Consider the following 23050-nt stretch of genomic DNA (forward strand, 5'->3'; position numbering starts at 1 on the left):
TCAGTATCTGCTTATATTTATTACGTTTAAAACATCCTAGTATTATTTATTTCGGCTATCATGCAGTAGTAATAGGGTCCTTAGTAAGGATGATGCGCTTTTACTCTACCGATGTAATAAATTCTAATAATTATTATAATATAATATACTAACACTGGTAACTTAATAAACAAGTATTTAAAAAAATATATTTTTGGTATAAAAATCATTTTAAAATTTAGAGTGGAATCATGCGTACAAACAATAAAATTAAGTAGGTTCCTAGTTATCTATATCATACGGGAGAAATTATAAACACATCTTGTTTTGCGTAATTTACACTTTGTATGACTTATTTTGATAACGATCAATAATGACTGTCCGACTATCGTATAGCGATCGTATACGGATAGGTTCTTTATGAAATTGTAAAGTCATGTTTCGATCATTTTTCAAAAGTATTATTTGTAAAAGCTAATATCCGACAAGGTCCACCGGTACCTCCTACAATCTTGATTGGCTGGATAATAAGTTTGAATCCTTTCGATGGCAATGTCGTACCATTTAAAGCTACGTTTTCGAGATTATATAAATTGGCTTTAGATAGTATCCTGTGCACATCAAATGACGTTGAATTGCCTGGATCAACACTCGGGCCATCTACTCCTAAGCCGAATACTTTTTTGGAATCGACAATCCATTGTGCTGCGTCTTTAGATAATCCTGGAAAACTTAAAAACCGCAATAGGTAAACTAATAACACATAATAAATTAATAAAAATCTAGATGTGTGTAAATAATGAATGTAATAATAGTATGTATTAGTATAGGTACCTACGGCTACCTATATACAATATACTATATATTAGGTTAGGTTAGGTATATAAACTGTAAATTGTTATATTATTTCAAGTGTGAAAATAAATTATATACTGACAATTGACGTACTGCTATTATTACCAAATACCATAATTACCTTAATAATGATCGCTCTGTAATATTATTATAGTATTGTTGACGATTGCCAAACTTATGAGCCCAACCGAAATTTACTAATATCACAGAACGGTGTGGAAGTGGACCATTGTCGTGTTCCCATTTTTTCAAATGATCGACTGTTAGTAAAAAGTCACCATTTCCATTGACTTCATGACTGACATTTAGATGCACACCTATTATTTACATTCAAACGTATTTAAAATTATGCCATAAGTGGCACGATTTCTATCATGTTTTTTTAAAAACATTTTTGGAGCACCACAAAATTCTTTAAACATATAAGTACTTATTTTTCAAAATATTCTGTGATGGTTTTGTAAAATGTTAGAATAAAAAAACCATTACGCTGCGAAATGTTCAATGTACAACTGTCAGGGGCGTGCTCACCAGGGGGGGGGGAGGGTCATGATGTTTTTGGTTTTAGACTCGACTTAATGGCTTAGCTACGTTAGCTGTTCATAAAGAAATTCCACTGACAGTAGAAGAAGTTTTAAATGAATTGAGCAAAAAATCAAGAAAACTGATTTTTTTCTTTAATTTTTGAATGTACCTATATTAATAATAATAATCTATATTAGCAGTATAATATTTAAATCTATAAATAATCGAATTTGTTGTTGATTAAAAAACAAAAAAAAAATGGTCGTTAGGTAAACGACTAGCTCCTTCAATTTTACTTGAAACCCCCCCCCCCCACCATAAATTTTCTGAGCACGCCCATGACAACTGTTGAACCGTTAAAATTGCCATAAGTATTGAAAAGAATAATGTTATTATTTTGTAGACCTTATTTTTATTATTCAGAATATCATAAAGAAATTTATTTTTTAAAATTGGCTAAATTTAATATTTTACGTATCTATGTGTTCAAAAATCGTACGCACTGAAAGTGTGAATAGCCCATGATATAATTATTTCCCCATATACAAATTCAGAAACTTAATGTCTTTATTATTATATTAAAATTGGTTAAAATGTCTTATAGTTGCATATTATATAAGACTATAAGAGTAATGTCCACTAATATATATATACAGCTAACTCAACTGGATATATTTTTAAGCGATGCACTGATGCACAGGTAAGTAATTCTGAAATTTCTGGCCAAACTTGTGGCTACAAAAAAATTGAACTTTGGATATAGCTGTAAATGGTTATCACTTCAAACAGGTTGAACAGTTATCTAAAAATATAGAAACAACCAATTATTAGTTTTTATTTAATAATATTTTAACAACCTTTTAGATAAAAATATTTTTATTTTTATTTTATTTCAATTTCAATGTTATTTAAGCTGGATTTTGACACTGGACAATGACAATAACTTTAATTTTAAGCGCATAACCTACGGCTTTTGAAACTGTACGTGATCTGATAAAAACTTAAACTACTCACATTCAGTCAACATTTTAACTAATTACGAGTAAAAACATTTTTACATTCTGAGTGGAACGATGAATGTATTGATTTTACAATGATGTGTGTTTTTTTTTTTATTTTTTTTTGTGTCTGTCATCACCTTTTAGGACAGTGTAGTAACTTGACTCTTTTTGAGCTGCTTACGGACATTGTCATTTTTCAATTTTTAAAATTTTTTTTTCTAAAAATATCAATAAAATGTTATTTGTTTGGTAAAAATGCGTGAAAATTTAATGCAAGGCTCCTGATACATTGTTACAATAGCAGTTGAAAAATATTAAAAATACATCATAGGCACAATTATTTTTTATAAGCATTTGAAGTTGAAATTTTGACAAAATTTATCAAATTCAAAATTGAATAATTATTTTGTAGTTAAAAATGTATAAAATGTTCAACTTTTATTTTTAAGGATTAAAAATTTAAAACAAGATTCCACGTGAATATTTAATTCTGTTACCAAAAATTCTAAGAAATACATAAGCACAGTTTATTTTTATAGTCATTTTAAGTTCGAATTTGGACGAAATTACATATTAAAAAACCTGGAATAACTATTTTAGTCATTTTGTTGTGATTGTATAATATTACTTGTGGGTACTTGAAACTTCTAAAGTATACTATTATATATCTATGATAGTACCACGGTTTGTTGTTGATGTATAACGCGTTACCTAATGGATATTGTGATATGATTAATTTGGAATTTATTATTGATACCTATTATAGGTCAATTTTTTTTTAATACTATAGATAAGTATACCTATAATAGGTATGTCTAATACCTAGACTGACAAACTGTCTCCGCTCAGAATCGTTTTTCTTATACAGTGATATTATATCATTGAATTCAAATTTAATACTATCCATTATACAGTGACCCACTTGTAACCTACTGTACAGCAAAGCGGCATCCACTTACCCACCTTTTTTTCTTTAAAAATGAATAAAATAAGATCGAAAATTGAACTTTTTAAAAATGATTTAAATCTTTTCGAATATTTCTTTTTGAATCAATTATTATTGGATTATCTTATTAATATGATTTTTTCTATTAAAAGATGTTGTCTATAGATAAAATATATAAATATATAAATATATATTTTATTTTAACTTGCCTTCAACTATCATTCGTTCCAGTGGAATATCTTCCAATTTCCATCCGTCTTCATAAAAGTGATAAGGTGCATCTAAATGAGTGCCACAATGTTCGGACATTGAAAAGCTCTGTGTTGAATACCATCCATTAGGACCTGCGCCTCTCTTTACTCCAAATATTTCGAACCGCTGCGTTGTGGTCCAACAGGTAGTAGATTGATTTTGATAACCATGACATAAATCAATCACAACACAGTTAGCATCCCTTACCACCAAAATTACCAGAATAAAGTTCCACACATATAATAAATACATGATGTATTTACCAATAAAATAACGAAGCACTTGATTTATTAACAAATAACAATTTATATTTATGACTACCTACTTCTTGCTCACGCCTTGATGGCTCGAAGTATTATAACTTATCAGTTTAGTTGTATACCTATATATTAAATAGTGATTAGTGAATTATAATATTAAGTTAATATTGTTTCCAATGTATTAATCTAATATTGGTTATTAGTATGGGGTTAAAGGTTACTATAAGTATTAATATTTAATTCATATAGTTGGTATATTATATTTACCGGTAATAGTATAATTGCAGCAGTACCTAGGTACATATTAATAAATACCTACTTACTAACTAAATGCCCAAATCAACTTTTATAAAACTATTCAAAATGTCACAAAATATATAAACTGTATTTATGTAAAAATAATATCATCAATAAATTATTTTTCAGTTAGAAATTCATAATATTTTTCTTTTCATAGCTAAGATTAAACATTTTAATAGAAGGTTCCCAACAAGTTTTCCTAACTATAACAAAAAAAAGTTCACCGGAAAGTCACGCTATTTACAGCCACGAGATATTTTAGATTTTTCTAAAAAAAATGTTTTACTACTAAATTTGACTATATTTTATAAAAATATGACACGACGTCTTAGAATCGTTTTTCGTATACAAATATACAGTGATTTATCATTGTATTCAAATATAACACTTCCATTACAACGACATAGGTATGCTCGATAATTATTACTGTACAGCAGAACGGTATAATATCTTGTTTATTGTTACATCTACAACAATATTTAAAACTAAAACATGGTGTAGACTATTTACTGTTTAGAGGTTAGTTAAATTTTGTGGTTTATTCAGATAAAAATGATATCTAGAATAAACTTTTAATTCTGCCACTGTGTATATTTTATGAACTTACATTAAAAATGTCTTGATATAATAAAAAAAAACAACGAAGGATCATAGGTCAACCAGTATAATATAATTGGGTAAGATAAATATAGCCATATAGGTAGTGTATAATACTATAATGACTAGAATAGTTATACATTTTAAATATTTATTTATTTTGTACCATATGAATATATGATGATAAAGAATTCCTAACGTCCTAACATAATTATCAAACAATGCGTGTTAATATTTGCTAGAAATTATAAATTAACAAACTGAGTTAAGGGCGTTGGATACGGTGGTTTTCTGTATTTGTCTAACACCGCACGTTGAACATAGGAATAACGACCTGAGCGACTGACAAAAATTAAGGTACTTCTAGTTGTTCAATTTAAAAATGAAAATATGTTTAATAACAAAATTCATGGATTCACTTGAATATAACTACACGTCAGTGCCGCAATAACCGGGTGTGTTGCGTGTGTCAAACACACGGGCCCAGGGCCCCAACCCCATAATGGGGGGGGGGGGGGGGCGCAATGATACAAATTTAAAAATATATAGAAAAAATATATATAACCATTTTGTTATAATAATAATTATTAATGATTGAACCAAATTGAACAATAGATTTTTTTTTGTACACAACATTATCATACATCAACGTTTCTTTTGTGACCCGTATAACCGAGATTAATAATAATTTGGTTGCAATTGATTGAAGTGCGTCATGCGAAGGAACGCTCAATTTGACCAATTTAGTGTAAGTGTGTTTACGCGTTTCGTTAACCTTATTTTGTATGAGTGAAAACTCAAAATTCCAAAGTATATTTTCACATTTAGAAAAATTAATTGTACAATACTCAATAGGTTAATTTTATATAGTATTTATGTATACTATATAGCAGCGTTTCTCAATCTAGGGGGTCGTGAACCCATATAGACGAGGGGTCGCATCGGTCAGAAATAATTAAATGTGTAGATAATAGTAACAGCTTGCACACACGATCTTCTAAATCTAAATTATATAATACTGCACTACTGCTGAAAATGTAAAAGAGTATTATATTGTATGGCCAATGAAAAAGGTCATTTCGCAAACATTAAAAAATAAGCCTTCGAAATAATAACATCACAGTGTAACAAAAAAAAACTGAAATTAACACGCATGTGTGGCAACTCACTTTCAAGTTTCAACCAGCCGAGGTTGAATTAATTTACACTATTGACTATTCTGAACATAAAAATGTCCCTATACCTTTAGGGTGTGAATAAATATACATAGATCTACAACCAAACTATAAATGTTTAATATGTTTAGATATATACAAATCACAAATATGTATAGGTAAATCATAGTCATCAATACGTCATTGATAAAACAGTAAATACCTATGTTTCAACCTACGGCCTACGAATGTATTTATGTGTACAATCTAGATTATAGACACATTAATATTATAGTCTTGATTGTGTACAAATTATATAGGTAATAAAATGAAGGTACCTAATATAGTATGTATTCAGTAATCATGTTATATTTTTATCACCTTCTTCTTCTTCTCCTTCTTCTTCTTCATAATACGGACCATTGAGGTCCTTTGCCGCTTCCACAATCCTTCTCCACTGATCCCTATCCGTTGCCATGTCGATGCTGAAGGTGTTGTTTATTTTTGACAGGTCTCTCTTCACCGAATCAAACCATCTCTGACGTGGTCTCCCCAGGAGTCTCTTTCCAGTTGGGTTCCCCCATTTTTATCACCAAAAGTGGGAAATTTAGAATAATTTACTGGTTATAATTTGAGTATTATGATGTAGAGTAATTAATTTCTAAGTCTGTTGACTGTTAGATAAATTCTGATTATCGATGTAGGTACCTAGGTCCTAGGTACTGACTACTATAGGAACCTTTATCCCCATTATTAGCTGCTAAATTAAAAGCACAATGCACATTGTTTGGAATACCAATTATAATATAGTCGTTAGAAAAAAATACTTAGGTAGGTAGGTATCATTTATGCATTTCAATTTGACATGCCTTTTGCTATTTACTATCATCTCTCTTCAGTGTTCAGTAACAATAAGACAAAGGTTACCTAGATGTTAAAAATATATCCATATATTTATAAAATACGAATCGTAGTGACTTTATTACAGATTATTCTTTAATTGAGGTAGGTATCTTAATTCTTATATTGTTTATTAATTTAATTGTAATAAATATTTGATGTTTGTGATGCCTACGTCATGAAATTACTTTCGCTATGACTTAAACAATGCGTACATTACACATGAATGAAGCTTTGGTATTAAATATATTGTAATATTTAGATCTATATAGGACTATAATTTATAAATATATATAGTAGGTATCTTACCTATATGTATTAGTGACTAGTGTTAATAACTACAAGGACAATAAACATTATACATGTATAATATATGAATATGACTATTGACTACCTATGTATAATATAAACATACAGTTAAGTCATTTTTTATAATTATGTTGTGTAATATTATTATATTAAGTACCTGTATACATATTTTATATAGCAGTTGATGTACCTACAACCTACTATAATAGTTACTGCAGTTGTCTGTAACAGACTTATAGCAGCAGACTGGTGTAATGGGTTGTAAACCGTGGCGCAGATAAGAATTTTCATGGGGAGGATATATTCATTATTTCAAAGATAAATCGCAGGGAAGTACCCCTTGTTAATTGTTAAACATTAAGAAGGGGCCCGGAGTAGATTTTTAAAATTGGCCCCGATTCTATAAAATTTGAAAATTATATTTTATATTTTAGTTGCCACATACTCCAAAAAATTATTAGATAAACAGAAACAAACACTCTTGTCATTGAAAATCAATACGTGCATAGCTCCGCTCATAATATAAAATATAGGACTATATAGGCCAGTGGTTCCCTACCAGGGGGGGGGGGGGGGGAATTTTTTTAAAATTTTTTCTAGCTTTTTTCAAAATTGTATTCAAAAATATAAAAATAATATTATTAAGACATTAAGATTAAGTTGATTTATATTTTATTTTTAGAATGATGAAAATATATGTCATTAGTTAATAAAAAATAATTATTTCGTATCATTAGCACAAAAAAAGGTCTTTTTAATTCTAATTTAAAGGGGGGGGGGGCATGAGATTTTTGAAAATTTACAAGGGGTGCGTAGAATAAAAAAGGTTGGGAACTACTGATATAGGCTAATTTTACACCTATCTTTGTGGACTATGCGAGGGTAATAGGAAATAAATCAATTTTGCAATTTTTGATTATTAATCTTACACAGTTTTTGTTATTAAAATAAAATAAAATTTGGTTTCTGAATTCGTTCTTATAGGTATATATCTATGAAAACTGAAAAGTTACAGTTAATACAGAAATGATTAATGACTCGAATTACTCAAATTATTTTCGTTTCCTTAAGAGCAGCGGTTTTAGCTTGTACTCCCTTTTATCCGCACACAATTCGGCGTCCATATGTATGGAATATATAACTATATCTATATACACAACAAATGTATTGATATAGAGCGAGGTATCTAACCTGATCGTAGCATCGGCTGCCTCCTAATCTTCTATATAGATATTAGATACCTACTCTCCTAGATATTTTATAATTTATGATATACATATATCTATTATATATATATATATATATATATATATAATTCACTATATTATGCAGTCCTTCGCGCGGGGGCGTAAAGGTCCATTCGTTTATTGTGTATTTGTGTAGTACCTATATAAATATGCCTATACAGTCTTACAGATCCGTGACCTGATTCGTGGTCGTATACAATAAGTATATAGTGACATCAATTTATTCCGTCGTGTGCGCATTGTCTTTTCATCTGCAGGAGCAGCGATTGTGAAGATTGCGCAGAGAATTAAACCCGCGCGCTGATGACACTACATATTATATATATTATTATATATTATGTGCGGTATAATATTAGAGTACCGACTGCCAGCTGCTGCCTACTCTAGATTTATCTACAACCACAGAATAATAGGTATATAGTCGCAAAATATAATAGATATTATGTAGATAATATATATATATGTATCGCATGTGTGCGAATACATTAATTATTTCGTCGCGTATGTACACAATAGAGATACCTACCTGCACGCATGGTTCAAGGGCAGTATACCTCGTAACAATAATAATAATAATAATATTATTAATATTGTTGTACATTATTATTTATTATTATCATCATTACTGTTGCAGTGCCCATGCCTGTTCATAAATAGTACTGGTCGGTGTCTTCGTTTTTCGTGGAAAAGGAAAGGGAATGTATGTATATTATATTGTATACGTATACTGTATCTGGTACAACTAGCAAATCCAGAACGTAATTATAATATTATTACACCAGCCATTGCTCCGCGGGAGAAAAATAAACTGTACAATACAATGATAATATTATTATGTATAATAGGCATACGTTGGGGGTGCCTCGCTAAGACTCTCTCACACACGCTCACATAATTTATAAACGACGTACACGCACTGCAGTGCAGAGAGACAACGTTTAAGTGTGTTTCTGTATATATATATATAATATATTTATGTATATAAATTCGTGTCTTACAGAAAACGATACATATATTTTATTTATATATAAATATAAGCACCCGGTGTTCCTCAACTAGTCGCAATAACAGAATGGCAAGTGACGCGACACCCAGACGCTCGTCGTGCTGTCTTGTGTAGCAAAATTAAACCGTACCTATATAATATTAAAATATATACTTTGCGAATATTTTACCGATCAGTCTTTCGCAGCAGTTGCCGTTACAATAATGGACTTGCGTTTGTATTTCATCGTCAACATTTCAACCGTGAGTTTTTTTTTTATTAATCATATTATATTATATGTGTTTTATTATTTTATATGTATATACCTATAGTGTTTAACTTCAAATCTGTGAAATAGATTTAGGCAGGTAGGATTATAGGCACAACTAGACCTTGTATTTATTGGGTGGTAAAATTATACAAACCTTAAATAGCAGCTCCTAAAATATCCTGATTTTCGTACAATACATTTTATTTCAACTTAATTGTTTGAATGACTTTATTTTATTCGTCTACTTTATAGTTTATATCATGCATAATTGATTAATTTTATTGACACACTTATACCTACTAATTACATACTACACCCAATTTTAATGGTTGACTAGATCAAAATGGAAATATGAATAATAAATAATAATACATTATAGATGTAGGTAGTCAGGTACGTATATATATATATACCCTTTTTAGAATTTATTCGGTACCCACCAATTGTTATAATTTAAAACCTGAAATTACTGTTGTTACAAACTTTTTTACACTAACAACTAGAAAAGATCTCCTTGGCAGATTTGAAAATCTGTTGAGGTCTACCAAAATATTTATTAATTTCTATTTAGGTGGCATTAACATCAAAATAGATTCAACAACCTTTCTATTATAAATATTGAAAAGGATTTGGCGAAAAATAAATAATCAGGACATATTATAGTTCAATAGTTGATGGGTTTTCAAATAAAAACTTATTCATTAGGTATACTGAAATGTCTGAAATAAACATATTCTGAGTATTTGTGTATCTATATGAAATTAAAGTTATACTTAAGAATACAATAAATAAGATAATCGCCAATGATAATGCAGTTGAGCCAGTTGAGAGAGTTATATCTACAATAAAAAAAAATAATATGTTTGGTAAAGAAGTGATTTTTGAGCAGTAATATATTATTTTTATTATGTTAATTAGGTAGGTACTTTTTTGAATTGAGTAGATATCGAATAAGTTCTAATACAAGTAATTTATTGATATTTATTAATTTCTATTTCTATAGAATACTTTAAAATGTAGGTACCTATACTAGTCACTAGAGTAGGTTGCTAATTGTTTTTGTACTTTTAGATTCTGAGCGGAGCGATGAATGTATTGATTTTACAATGATATGTGCTTTTTTTTTTAAAAAAGCAAAATATTCCCAATAGTTTTCAAAAGCATTAGAAAAATCAACAACAATTTAAGGAAAGATTAAGATTTTTACACAAAACTAGTTTTTGAACAAATCAAATCGAATATAGATGAAATATTCATTAAATGTTTATATCAGCAATTTCCATGCACCATAATATTTTCGAAATAATGCGACTCTTTTTAAGCTATTTATAGGTATAAGAAATTTTTTAGTTTTATTAGTTTTTTTTAAACTATTATCGATACAATACTTTTTGGTCAGTCAAAAACTTGAAAATGTAATACAATAAGTTGATAAGTTGACGTTCGTGGAAATCAAAAAAAAAGTTGAGTGCAAATCCACAATATTTTTCTATGAGCATCTGAAATTAACATTTTAACAAAATTCATCAAAATCACGAAAATTGGCAAATTATTTTAAGTTATAAATTCATAAAAATAATTAGACATCTCCAAGTTTTATTTTTTGGTTTTGAGATAATGAGATAATACAAATTAGATTTTGACGATTTGTCACTGCTACTACCTACTTATACGAACTGAAAAATTGTAATAATTGGAGATGTCTTGTTATGTTGTTCCCAGGTTTTCATTTGTTTAGTACCTACACTATATTATAGAAGCTATAATCCACTTTTTAACTTTTATTACCAGTGTACTGTATATGCATGCATACTGCACAACTTTACGAATATTTTGTACTTGATTTCATTTAATTACATTGAATTAATGATATAATATTGTCAAATAAAAATTCAAACTAGTTTTTGTAGTATAATATTATGTAAATTGTTGCATTAAAGAAAACTGCGAGAGCGCGGGGCCCCGCTCGCCGCAGCCTTAAGAAACATAATAGGTTAAATACATTTTTTCCAAAAACATCACATAATAATAAAACTATATAAATTTTCTTGTACCGGAGGGGCGTTTCTTGATCACTAGATTTTCAATAAGGACAATGTCAAGATACGGCCATAGGCGCAAATAGGGCGGGGGGCTTTAGGGGCTAAGCCCCTCCAAAAATGTCCATAGCCCTCCCAAACATTTCCTACATTTTGTTTTAAGCGTATTCAATAATATCAAAGTAAGGCCCTATTAGCCCTATTAGCTCCCCCAAATCTCAAACGCTATTTGTGCCTATGGATACGGCCTTCTAGTACAATGAAATATACATTAATTGTATATGTTAAGCCCTGTATATCATTTTCACCAAAAAGTGAGATTAGCCCTTCTTGACCCAAGGTCCAGATATAATGTATGATATTACTATATTAGGTATGTCTTCCTAACTATTAACATATGAGTATATTTTGTATTTTGTACAATGTATACTCAATACCTATACCTATATAGGTAGGTGCTATTAATTATTATAGCTTAATATTTTTATATGTACCATATTACCATAGTACCTACAATCAATCATCATACATTATTTTAATATAGACTTATATGTCAATACCGCATTACCGAAGAGGAACCGTCCCTACGTATAATCGATAAGGTTCATGGTATAATAAATAGCTTAAAATTTGGTCCAGATACTCTGAAAATTGTATTATTTTCGCCAAATGTTTATATTAGCATTTTATATGCATGGTATAATACAGTATTAAACTCTTAAATATATCCTTGCTCTTTTTGAGCTATTTATTAACATTTTAATTTATATTTTTTTTTAGTTTTATTTTTCATAAATGTCGATAAAAATTGTATGCTCCTTAAAAATGCTTGAACATTTTATATAAACGGTTCCTCGTAAGTTGTTATTTATTACTTGTTGGTACTGAAATTAAAAAAAAAGTTGATAGAAATCCATAATAATTCTTTATGACAGTTTAAAATTACAATTTTAACGAAATTCTTCAAAATCTCGAAAATTTGAAAATGTATTTTATAGTTGAAAATCGTAGTACCTATAAAGGCTAAAGTTTGAAAATTGAATAAAATCATAATATAATTTATATTTTCAATATAATAAGAATATTGTTAAACTTTTTTATAACTTCTTACCTAAGACTTACCACTTGCCACTTGTAAATTGTAATAGGTACGTACCATAATTGTACCTACGCCTTACGGTATGTGCCTACTTTAGGTATATAACCCATATATTATTATGCGATAACGTTATACATAGGTACAATGAGCTTAGTAATAATGTTATAATAAATTATTAATGTTATAGTAAAGTGACCTTAGTAGTTGGAATAATTGTAAATACAGAACATGGTTACCTGTATAGTCTTTGCCTAGGTTCCTATAACCTACCTTATACTATTATACATTATATTAAGTTACCTAATAACTATTTTAAGATATAAGTTATAACATCTTTCTATATCAAATTAACTATTTTTTTAAATTTTAATTAGATAATATTATCTATTGTGTAGTTTTTAATTGAAAAATGAAAACACACACATGTATAGTCGTGTAGAATGTAGTATTTTTATTGTTGAAAATAATTAATCATTTTTGTCGGTACATCAAAACAAGAACAAAAAATCACAAATGGCATTGAGAAATCTGAATTTAAAGTAAATTAACAATAAACTAGAACCTCTGACTGAAACATAAAAAAAATACATCATCATTGTTTTATTAATACGATCACGGTATCACACTATAATAATATTAAACAATTGTTTAACTTTGTTTGCCTCAGGTGCTAATTCACGAAGTTGTATTCTCTAAATGCGATTTTCAAACCAAAACATATAATCATTTCACCAAATCCTATGTCGATGGATTTCAAAGAAAGGAAAGACAAGTACCAATAGGTATGGTAATATTTTATATCAGTATAAACGGCTTAAGGGTCCCGGTGCCGGTTTCTTAAATTTTCCACAATCCTATAAAATTTGAAAATTAAATTTTTTATTTTAGTTGCCACCTAAATTATACGATTTTTCCACTTATCTACAAGCCGATACCTATTTAGGGGGGGGGGGGGGGGTTATAGGATGTATTATATCGAAAAAAATGACATTAAGGGAATAACTCTCAAGCTTTATAGAATTGTCGGATTTTGATGACCATTTTTTTTATCTAAAAGAAGAAGACTTCCTACAGCCCGCATCGATCTCTGATTTTGTGTTTTATTTCAAATAATTGTATTAAAAAATATTTTTTTAGACATATTAAAAATTTTGAACAAAAAATACTGAAAAACAGAGATTGTTGCAGGCTGTAGAATATTTCCCTCTAGCAATTAAAAAAAAATTATGAAATTTGGTTGATTCTACAAGGCGGTATCGTTATTCCCGCAGAGTGTATTTTTGAGGACAAAATGGCATCAGTACCGGGTGCATATAATAGGTGTCTTGTGCCTACATATACTATTAAAATCTATAATTTAGAACTGATAGTAAATAGTAATAAAGTAGGTAATAATTGCGTATTTTTGATATATTAATATGGATCAGGCATGGGTCTGTCATATGGATTGTCTCGCTCTCCTAGTTCCTATACTCTCATAGTCTCGTCGTTGTTTCAACTTATGAATTTAAACATTTTTATTTATCTTCACAAACAAGACGTTTAAACAATAATACGTATATAATATTTAGAACATTAATAAAAAAAAATTTTTTTTAGCCCTAATAATTGGGATTTTTGTGTTCATTAAAGAGTGTTCAGTACGTCCACACAGGATAAGAAAACAAAACAAACATATACTCAACTTTTTCCAATACAGGCGGGACAATGTAAATTATTTTTGAAAACAGTAACACAACAAAAACCAGACTCTTCGTGGACTCGGCGTTAAATGTAGCTAGGCACTGTACCTAGGACTTAGGTTCAGAGGCGCGCCCAGGATAAAAATGTAGGACAGGCCCGGTTATAATTGTTTTAATTTATATAGGTACACATTATTTTTTAGAAACTTTTTATAACATTTTTAAATTTAATTTGAAAAAATGATCATATAATATACCTAATATAACACAATTTATTCCTCCTGTTTGACTTGTTAATAATATTTCAAAGATATTAAAAGTGAATACAAATGAAACAATAGTTTTTTTTAATTATAAAATATAATTATTTAGTGAATTTAAGTCATCGAGTCACTTTTAAGCTAGAAGAAGAAGTTGAAGACTCGTTAGAAGTCGAGGTAACATTTAATTTAAAAACGTTCAATTGAGGTTGATCTGTTGTACTATCATCATCGTTCAATGTCCTTGTGGATTTCGGAATAGGTTTATAAAACTGGCTGTTCATTTTATTTTAATTTAATTAGTAGGTAGTCAAATTTAAAGCAGTTTTATAAAAGAAAAATGTATTTAGGCTATTCTAAATAGTGTACACAGACAAAACTATTACCTCGATCGGCTCTGTCACTCACTATACGTTTACACAGTACACCGAAATAAATTATTAATAGGCACCAAAAATTACATTTATAATTCATATTCATTATCTCATATGAACATCGTCAAATTCTTGACGATTGTCGGCGGAGAACAGTCAGTGACGAACGTTTAATTAATAACAATCATTTCGGGAATATTGTCTATTATTTACAATTTTTAGTCGTCGTCTGATAAACAGTAGGAACTGTGGCCACAATTATTCACGCCTGATATTAAAGTGTGTAATAAATAAATAATCTTTGTTCCAAATTGATTTCATTTCGTAATACGAAAAAAAACACAGGGCAGGCCCGGGCCTACCAGGCCTATCCGCTGAACACGCCACTGACCATCTTCTTGTTATTAAAGATTGAGCTCATTCGAGGATAGCCGATTTATAATGCCTTCATGAGAATTCTCCAATGCGAACTGGTGTCCCATATTACGGAAATAAGATTGTATACAATAACGACTACACTATTACAGCAACAATAAATTAACGATCAACAGGCGGTGCAGATATACTGTATTAATTTTACTCCGTAAAGATATTATAATCAGTGGCATTGCTAAGATGACAGGATTTTGCTTAGGAAGGGATAATTTATTATATAGGGGAGATGCTTAACAAATAATGATAGGATCCCTTGTTTGGTATGCCACGGCCGCCCATAGGAAAATATCATTTAAAATTTGAATTTTGCTGAAACCTTCATACAAATAACAATGTCAATACACGGTCTTACGTTCACGGAACGCCTTAATAATTTTCAAATTTTTTTCTTAAAATTTCTGAGAGTGCTTCTGCAGGTACGCCACTGAATTATGTATAATACGCATGTAACCCGGCGACACTCGTCGGGTTGCCGGAGTAATGGACCGGAGTTTACCAATTGCGCTTAAAATGACTTTTTCATACCAAACCAATTGCACTCTAAATATTTTAGGGTCGATATACTAATTGCGCTCTAAATAGTTTAGGGTCGATAAACTAATTGTGCTCTAAAAATTGTAGGGTCGATAGACCAATTGCGCTTTATAAATTTTAGAGTCAATAGACGAATTTATTGCGCTCAAAACATTTTACACTACCTATGAAAAAGTTATTAGTTGATTATAAATTATATTTATATAATAAATTATTACACTAATCGATTTATTGAGAGTATTAATGCATAATACATAATATAATATAAACAAATAAACAATTTTTTTCTTCACATTAAACAAGTTACTTTTTGATCGTTAATTATATAAAATGTATGATAATGATAACTTGTTTTCGTCTATCACTCAAATACATACTTCTGTGATGAAATGTGCGTAATAATAATAAAGTTTTATAAAAATCCCGATATTGTTATAAAATGTATTATAAGTTTAACCAGTAATTAATTGATCAATAAATACGTTTTTAATTTTCAAGCATTTTAGTGTGTTTATGGTGATGTTGAGGGAATTGAATCGAACAACAATATTATTAAATCTGAAGGTAGCCCCCAGGCAAATTTGAATACAAGTACAATAGGTATATTGACTGTAAAATATAAAGGGCGCAATTGGTACACTAACCGTAAAATATATGAAGCGTAATTGGTATACTGACCCTAAAGTATAAGCTGCGCAATTGGTATATTGACCAAATTTTGTTCTACCGCAATTGGTCCAAACCCTAATGGACTACTACTCACCTTCGCGTTGAATTTCTGAACCAGTGGCACGTCGTGCAGCTGTTGATCGGATGACGACGTCATGGCGCACGAATATTGGTGTGGACGGTCTAAAGTTCTAAATATCGATATTAATTATTTGTGTGCTCCGCGTACGGACAGCCACAACCGTGGTAAGACAGGCGGTGACTACCCTAATCGTTGGCACGAACGACCGCAGCAGTTGTTCACTCGTACTGTTGTAGTGAAGCTGCAGCACTGAAACCAGAAGCAAACGGTGTGCAGCTGCTCGGAACTAGGAAATCGAGACGAGACAGTGTGTCAGTGTCGCGACTACTCGTGAGACACGGCACACACGTGAGTACGTAACCGATAAGGCCATAAGTCCCATGGACACTGATACTATTTGATAAGTGATAAATGATAATAGTGAACGGCTGTGCGCTATGCGCGGCGGCGCCGAACGCGTCTGTCTGTCGTCTGTGCATGGGTGGTCGGAGGGAAGCGTATGTTTGCATATCGTATTTCCGATTTTGCAGTCCACTCGCCCACGTTGTATTCGCAACTCTGCGATTTCGTCTCACCGACCGGCTGAGTTCTGTCTGCCAAGTGCCAACTGCAAAGGTAACGTCGTAATTTGTTTTCAATTTTTCAGTCTAATCACGACACTCGAGTGACGGTATTCGACCAAAGTACCCAACATAACAACAACGGCTATAATTATACTGCTGGCGCTACAGTGTTCACTTGTTGACCGTTTCTGCGATAGTAAATAATAAAATATAATAATAATATTATGTTTTGGCGGACCCCGCTCACTAGTATAAGAGGTGAGGATGGCTGATGGTGACGGATAGACGGCGTGGGACACCCCACCATGCGCTTTCACTGGTCAGTCGCACGGTGTGTAGGCGTATACCGTATAGGTGTTTGTAGCCAGTATGCTGTAGGTACACCGAAAAGCGGTGTACCTATTGGTCGGTATACGTTGTTTACCGGCGCCGCTCCGTTTGTGACGTTTTTCCAAAATCCAAAGCGTGACGGCCCATTTATCTTGTCTAACTTGTACTCTTGTCCAATCGGTGGTCAATTAGTTAATAGTTATTACACAAATTCTTTGCGTCCTCCTGTGTCTCGATCGCATCACCGTTCTCGCTTATTGCCGCGAAATTCAACCGTGATACCTATACCTTGGTGGTTTGATAGTAGCGACGTCGATTTGTCGGTATTTGGTATCGCTGTACAGTGTACACGTCTGTATGGAATGTTTTCATAATTATACATACCTATTACTAATTTCGTAGTTTTGTACAACCGCGTGGTTTTCGAGACCTTTGTTTTCAGTCCAGTATTTTTGTTAAATTTTTAATTCGATTTTGTGGGGGGTACTTATAGTACCTATAGTACCTACGACTGAAGAGCATCCGATATAGTATCGATTATCGTTTATCAATAATAAAAATATTCCCGCTCGTTCCTAACCTTATCCTACTGTTCAAAGCCTTATTTCTGTTTGCGGAATCCATTTCACACGGTTTTCTTTAACGTTTTCTGTGTGATCATATTGTACTATAATAATAGGTGTCACGACGAAAATGGTGCGACAGAATTCGAAGCTATTGGTGGTCTGCGGCCCGTCGGGCTCCGGCAAGTCGACGCTGCTGCGCAAGCTGTTCGACGAATATCCTGACAAGTTTGGTTTCTCGGTGTCGCACACCACCCGATCGCCGAGGCGTTTCGAGGTGGATGGCCAACACTATCACTTCACTACAAAGGACCAAATGCAAGCGGCCATCGATCGAGGAGAATTCCTCGAGCACGCCATCTTCTCCAATAACATGTATGGTACCAGGTAAGATTGGCTTTTCTCTGCGTTTTTCAGCACATCCTCATTATCCGTGTTTTTTTTTTTTTTTATGATGGCAGCCTTGAAGCGGTACAAAATGTTCAAAAGTCTGGCAAGATCTGTGTTCTTGATATCGACATGCAAGGGGTTATTCAAATCAAAAAAGTGGCTAATCTGAAACCAGTCGGTGTGTTTGTTAAACCTCCCAGTATTGGTGAACTCGAATTACGATTGCGCAGACGGAATTCAGAGTCTGAGGATAATCTACGAGCTAGATTGAATGTTGCACAACAGGAAATTAACTATGGTTAGTAAATTTAAAGCTTTGATAAATAACTGTAAATATTTAACATAACATAATATATATCATACATATTTCTAGGAGAAACGCCTGGAAACTTTGATTGTATTATAATAAACGAGTCCTTAGATAAAGCATACAATGTGTTCAAAGAATTTGTTTTAAAGTCCTTTGAAATTGTTGAAAATTAAGTATACAATTAAATAGTACCTAAAGTATTCAGTATTCGCAACTCAGTCAGTAAGTTTTAGTTATTATTATTGTAAAATGTTTTTGTTTACTTTACAAAATATTGCTAAAAAAACATTCTAGAATAATGTCATACCTCGTGTTATACTTAGTTTTTAATTGGTATTGAGCTGTATAAAATAATTCAATTTAGTTTATGATTAGAGAACATGAATACATTATACATAGTGTATTAGTATCTAGACAATTTATAACTTCTATATTTTACTTTTAATAATACCATATTTTATTTTGAATGTTTAACCAATCATGTCAATACTTATAACCTTAGCGATATAAATAGACTAAGGTGAATTTTCATTGCCTTAACTATTTTCTAAGAAGAATACATCATAATACTTCAGATGTTCTATATATATTTTTATTTAATTTTTTATTTAAAGGAAATTTGACTGATATACTATTCTGAGAAACTAAATTATTAGTGGAGGCCATATAAGGTCTGAAATCCATAATCATTCTTAAACAACTAATGGTCTCAATTTTGTTCAGTTGATAATTATTAATTACTGTCTCTAGTATCATATCCACATTTTGTTTGTTCTGATATAATGTAATACACTAATACCAAAATGAACCAGTTATTTCTTCACTTACATATCGTGATTTACACAATACACAACATCTATTTTCTATCTTGACTATCTTACGTATGTTATATGTTGTGCCAAATGTAGTTTTTTTTATTAATTGAATTGAAATATAAAATTGTTAACTAATATTGAAATACTAAAGAAAGAAAAATGTATTTAAACAATTGTAAATGTTGGTAGTATAACTCAAATTAAGTATATATAGTCTATATATTCATAATGTTAAAATAACTCAAATCATACAATGTTACATAAAATATAAACATAAAACTACTTGTTCCAAATAGAAAGAAAAAAAAACATTTGACATTTAACTGTGTTGGTTGTATCTGATTTAAGAATGAGACTGGTATAATTTAATATTTTTTTATACAATGTGTGTTAATAATAAATATATTGATGTGAAGAATACCACTTTTGAGATCCAATTTATTAATAGTAATGTCATTTAAACTTATGGTTTCTTATTGTGTGGTTTCCCAAATTAAAATGCTTGTCTAAAATTTATATGCTTATAATTATACATACTGTTGGCTTCATTTTTGTTGAATATATATTTTAATATATACTATATACATGTTAATGAATAAAATAGATATGTAGTTGTTTACAACAGTATAATATTAAGTTTTTAAATTATGAAAAAAGTTAGATGATAAATATGTTATTCTATTAAAAAAGATTATATAACTTTTTTTTTTTTAGTATTTATATGAATTTAATCAATGTAAAGTTAAAAATATTGTGTTGTTTTAAAAATATTATTTTGGATAATATTTCACAGAATAAAACTAAAATGTCAATGAAATAAATAATGTCATCTAGTTCCATTTAATTGTATTATTTTAACACGCATTATTATTTTTAAATTAAGAAATAACCTAAAGTGAATGTTACACATAGCTTATACTCCAACAATCGTGTATACCTGTGTTTAAGAGGACGTGATACCCGCATGTGTTGTTTCCGTCTTACAAGTGCGTAACATAGCAAATTGTACGCTCAGCAGAACACGTGTAGCTCCGTTAGTTTAAAAATTAGAGCGAATTGACCTCTTATAAAATCTAAAGATAAAATTATTATCTAGGCAACCTCATAGGCTTTTTATTATATTTTAATTTTAACGTGAGTTATAAGTATTTTAAGATGTATAAAAAATTTACAATTTTAAAATACAATCATGATACCCATGTCCTCTTAATATTAAACATTTAGTAATATACTGTAGATAGTGTTTAAAATCATTATATACATATTTAAGTTAGACTAATATTAATAATTACTGTCATCATACTTATATTTAATTTATTTTTTTACCTCAATTATAATTTTGTTCTAAGTTAATCTAAAATATATATTTTACTGTTTTTTTATTATTTAAAATACAATTTTTTGTTGCATATTTTAGTTGTTTAAAATGTATATATTTCCTCATGCTTATCATATTTTGTTGTATTTGACAATATAACAATTAGTAATTTTAATCAAATTGTTGAAAATGGTAACCATTAAGCCAGGTTTCACTATATAATATTAAACTAATTATTTTCAAGTATAGAAACTGGGGAAGTTGCTCTGTTGTTTAGTTTATTTTGAATGCAACTCACACTGAAGTAGGTAATAGATGTGTAAAATTTTAATTTGTTGATGAATCATTCAATCATTGCATATAAAAAACAATTATGAGCAGTGATAACGTGTCAGGTTCTACTCCTAGGATATTTTATAATTTTATTTTGTATGACAGTCATGGTAGATTTAACTAATTTTTATCTAAAACATGAATGCATCAACTTCTAGGAATTAATACTTGACTTTTCAAAACTTCTAAATGTTGAAGTGCAACTCTTGAATAATACAGAATATTCAGAATTTGTTTTATATTTACAGAGTTATACTATGTGTTTATGACTATGTCCCATATACATTACATACATAAGAAGTATAAGAACTATAATTATCTTTGAATGTCATTATTTCAATATAGTGATACAGCCCATTTTCTATACTCAAGTGTTAAGTAATTGGATATCAGCACTATTCGTTTCGACTTATTGGCCCATGTGTCATATTGCAAATTAACATTCAGTAGAATTGCAGAAGTGCAGAACAAACCTTGAGTTAGCTTTAGTATAAGAGTAAATTTATCTATTATTAATGTTAATAAAACATCCGTATATATATGTAAGTTATATATATATGTTAGCTTTTATGCAGTTTTTCATTTTTATGCAAGTTATGAGCATGTAATTATTACATAAGTGCTCAAATCTCACTTTAATTTAATAATTGTAAGTAATATTTATTTTAGGGTATACAAATATAGATTGGTTATTCTTTACAATTTTTAGTATTTAGTATTTTCTATAAAAAATAAAATTAAACTAAGAATTATAAAAACATCAAACTGTCAACTATATAGGTGTGCGCAGACATCTGAGTCAGGTATGGCTAAATTCAATCTCATCACACACCCTCTTGTCGTGGTCACACAAAAAAAAAATTATAGACATTTTCACTACAAACTTTTAAGTGACCCTTTTGTGGCTGACTGGAAAATATAAACAATCAGTTTTCATTATTTCGCACATACAAAATTCATCAATATTGATTCAAAATTTTAACCAAATATAATCTAATAAAACAATTTATTCAAAAACGTTCAAAATATAATATACTATAATATTAAAAATTATCAATTAACATTAATATTTATTTATTATTATAAACTATTCATGTGAAATCTACTTTAGGGTTATTAGTTTATGAGATATAAATAATTAAAGTTTAGATGAACGGAGTAGTGGACGTAAATTTCAAGGGGTAAGCCTGTACTAGTGATCAGCACGGTCCGGGCCATAATTTAAATATTACGGGTTGGTTATAGGTGGGATCGTAATATTAATCATTGAGCCGGGTCGGTCAAAAATTAAACTTATTAATTTAATTCGTAACACTATGTGATTTAGGTTATCTAAATTAATAATAATAATTGTATTACCAGACTGTATGATATTTATAAATAGATCACTGGTAAAAACCAATAATACTGAAAACGGGCATGGTCCGGTTGGACTTTGAAAAAAATTACAAACGGACCGGGCCTGGACGTCGAGAATTTATATGTTTAACCTTTGGGTCGGATCGGGCCGAAAAAAAACAGCCCGTACTGATCCCTAGCCTGTACCACTCAACTTCGCTCATCTAAAGTTTAAATACTTATAAGTTATAACGCATAAACTACTCGCACTAAATTCGATTTTTATGTATCGAAATACTTTCTGAAAACTCATCGAATAAGATACTGAAGTTGAA

At 30.0% G+C, this 23050-nt stretch overlaps 3 protein-coding genes across 6 annotated transcripts in view; 2 read left to right on the forward strand and 1 right to left on the reverse strand.

Annotated features, from left to right (window-relative positions):
* LOC100302387 (uncharacterized protein) lies at nucleotides 1-3922 on the reverse strand. Its single transcript, NM_001162991.1, is given in 3 exon segments — nucleotides 1-710; nucleotides 956-1151; nucleotides 3516-3922. Coding segments are annotated over 3 exon segments (777 nt in total). The 5' UTR covers nucleotides 3811-3922; the 3' UTR covers nucleotides 1-424.
* A 5338-nt stretch (nucleotides 3923-9260) lies between these two features.
* The window catches only part of LOC103310310 (GATA zinc finger domain-containing protein 14-like), a 26013-nt gene continuing 12223 nt past the window's right edge, over nucleotides 9261-23050 (forward strand). Inside the window, exons 1-2 of one of the 2 annotated variants that reach the window (XM_029487858.1) lie at nucleotides 9262-9573; nucleotides 13387-13501. In XM_029487858.1, the coding sequence (XP_029343718.1) occupies nucleotides 9535-9573; nucleotides 13387-13501 (154 nt within the window). In that variant the 5' untranslated portion in view covers nucleotides 9262-9534. Of the gene's footprint in view, nucleotides 9574-13386; nucleotides 13502-23050 lie in introns of both variants that reach the window. The other variant, XM_008188155.2, reaches the window with a different exon arrangement.
* On the forward strand, nucleotides 16513-20565 carry LOC100164580 (guanylate kinase). Of its 3 annotated transcripts, none has more exons than XM_001944708.5 (4): nucleotides 16513-17370; nucleotides 18328-18598; nucleotides 18673-18899; nucleotides 18975-20565. In XM_001944708.5, exons 1-4 carry the CDS (start codon nucleotides 17193-17195, stop codon nucleotides 19082-19084), a joined length of 786 nt encoding a protein of 261 aa, XP_001944743.2. In that variant the 5' UTR covers nucleotides 16513-17192; the 3' UTR covers nucleotides 19085-20565. The 3 variants fall into 3 exon arrangements, with proteins under 3 accessions (XP_001944743.2, XP_008186373.1, XP_029343720.1); XM_008188151.3 differs by lacking the exon at nucleotides 16513-17370 and adding an exon at nucleotides 17389-17576; XM_029487860.1 differs by lacking the exon at nucleotides 16513-17370 and adding an exon at nucleotides 17681-18003.

This window comes from Acyrthosiphon pisum, chromosome A1 (assembly GCF_005508785.2).
Source record: "Acyrthosiphon pisum isolate AL4f chromosome A1, pea_aphid_22Mar2018_4r6ur, whole genome shotgun sequence".
NCBI classification, from domain to species: Eukaryota; Metazoa; Arthropoda; class Insecta; order Hemiptera; family Aphididae; genus Acyrthosiphon; species Acyrthosiphon pisum.

Bases quoted from the DNA above. Each gene is read 5' to 3' on its own strand.
- LOC100164580 (XM_001944708.5), top strand. From the start codon at position 17,193: ATGCGCGGCGGCGCCGAACGCGTCTGTCTGTCGTCTGTGCATGGGTGG. The intron at 18,599-18,672 runs GTAAGATTGGCT...TTATGATGGCAG, and splicing joins AATAACATGTATGGTACCAG to CCTTGAAGCGGTACAAAATG. The intron at 18,900-18,974 runs GTTAGTAAATTT...ACATATTTCTAG, and splicing joins ACAACAGGAAATTAACTATG to GAGAAACGCCTGGAAACTTT.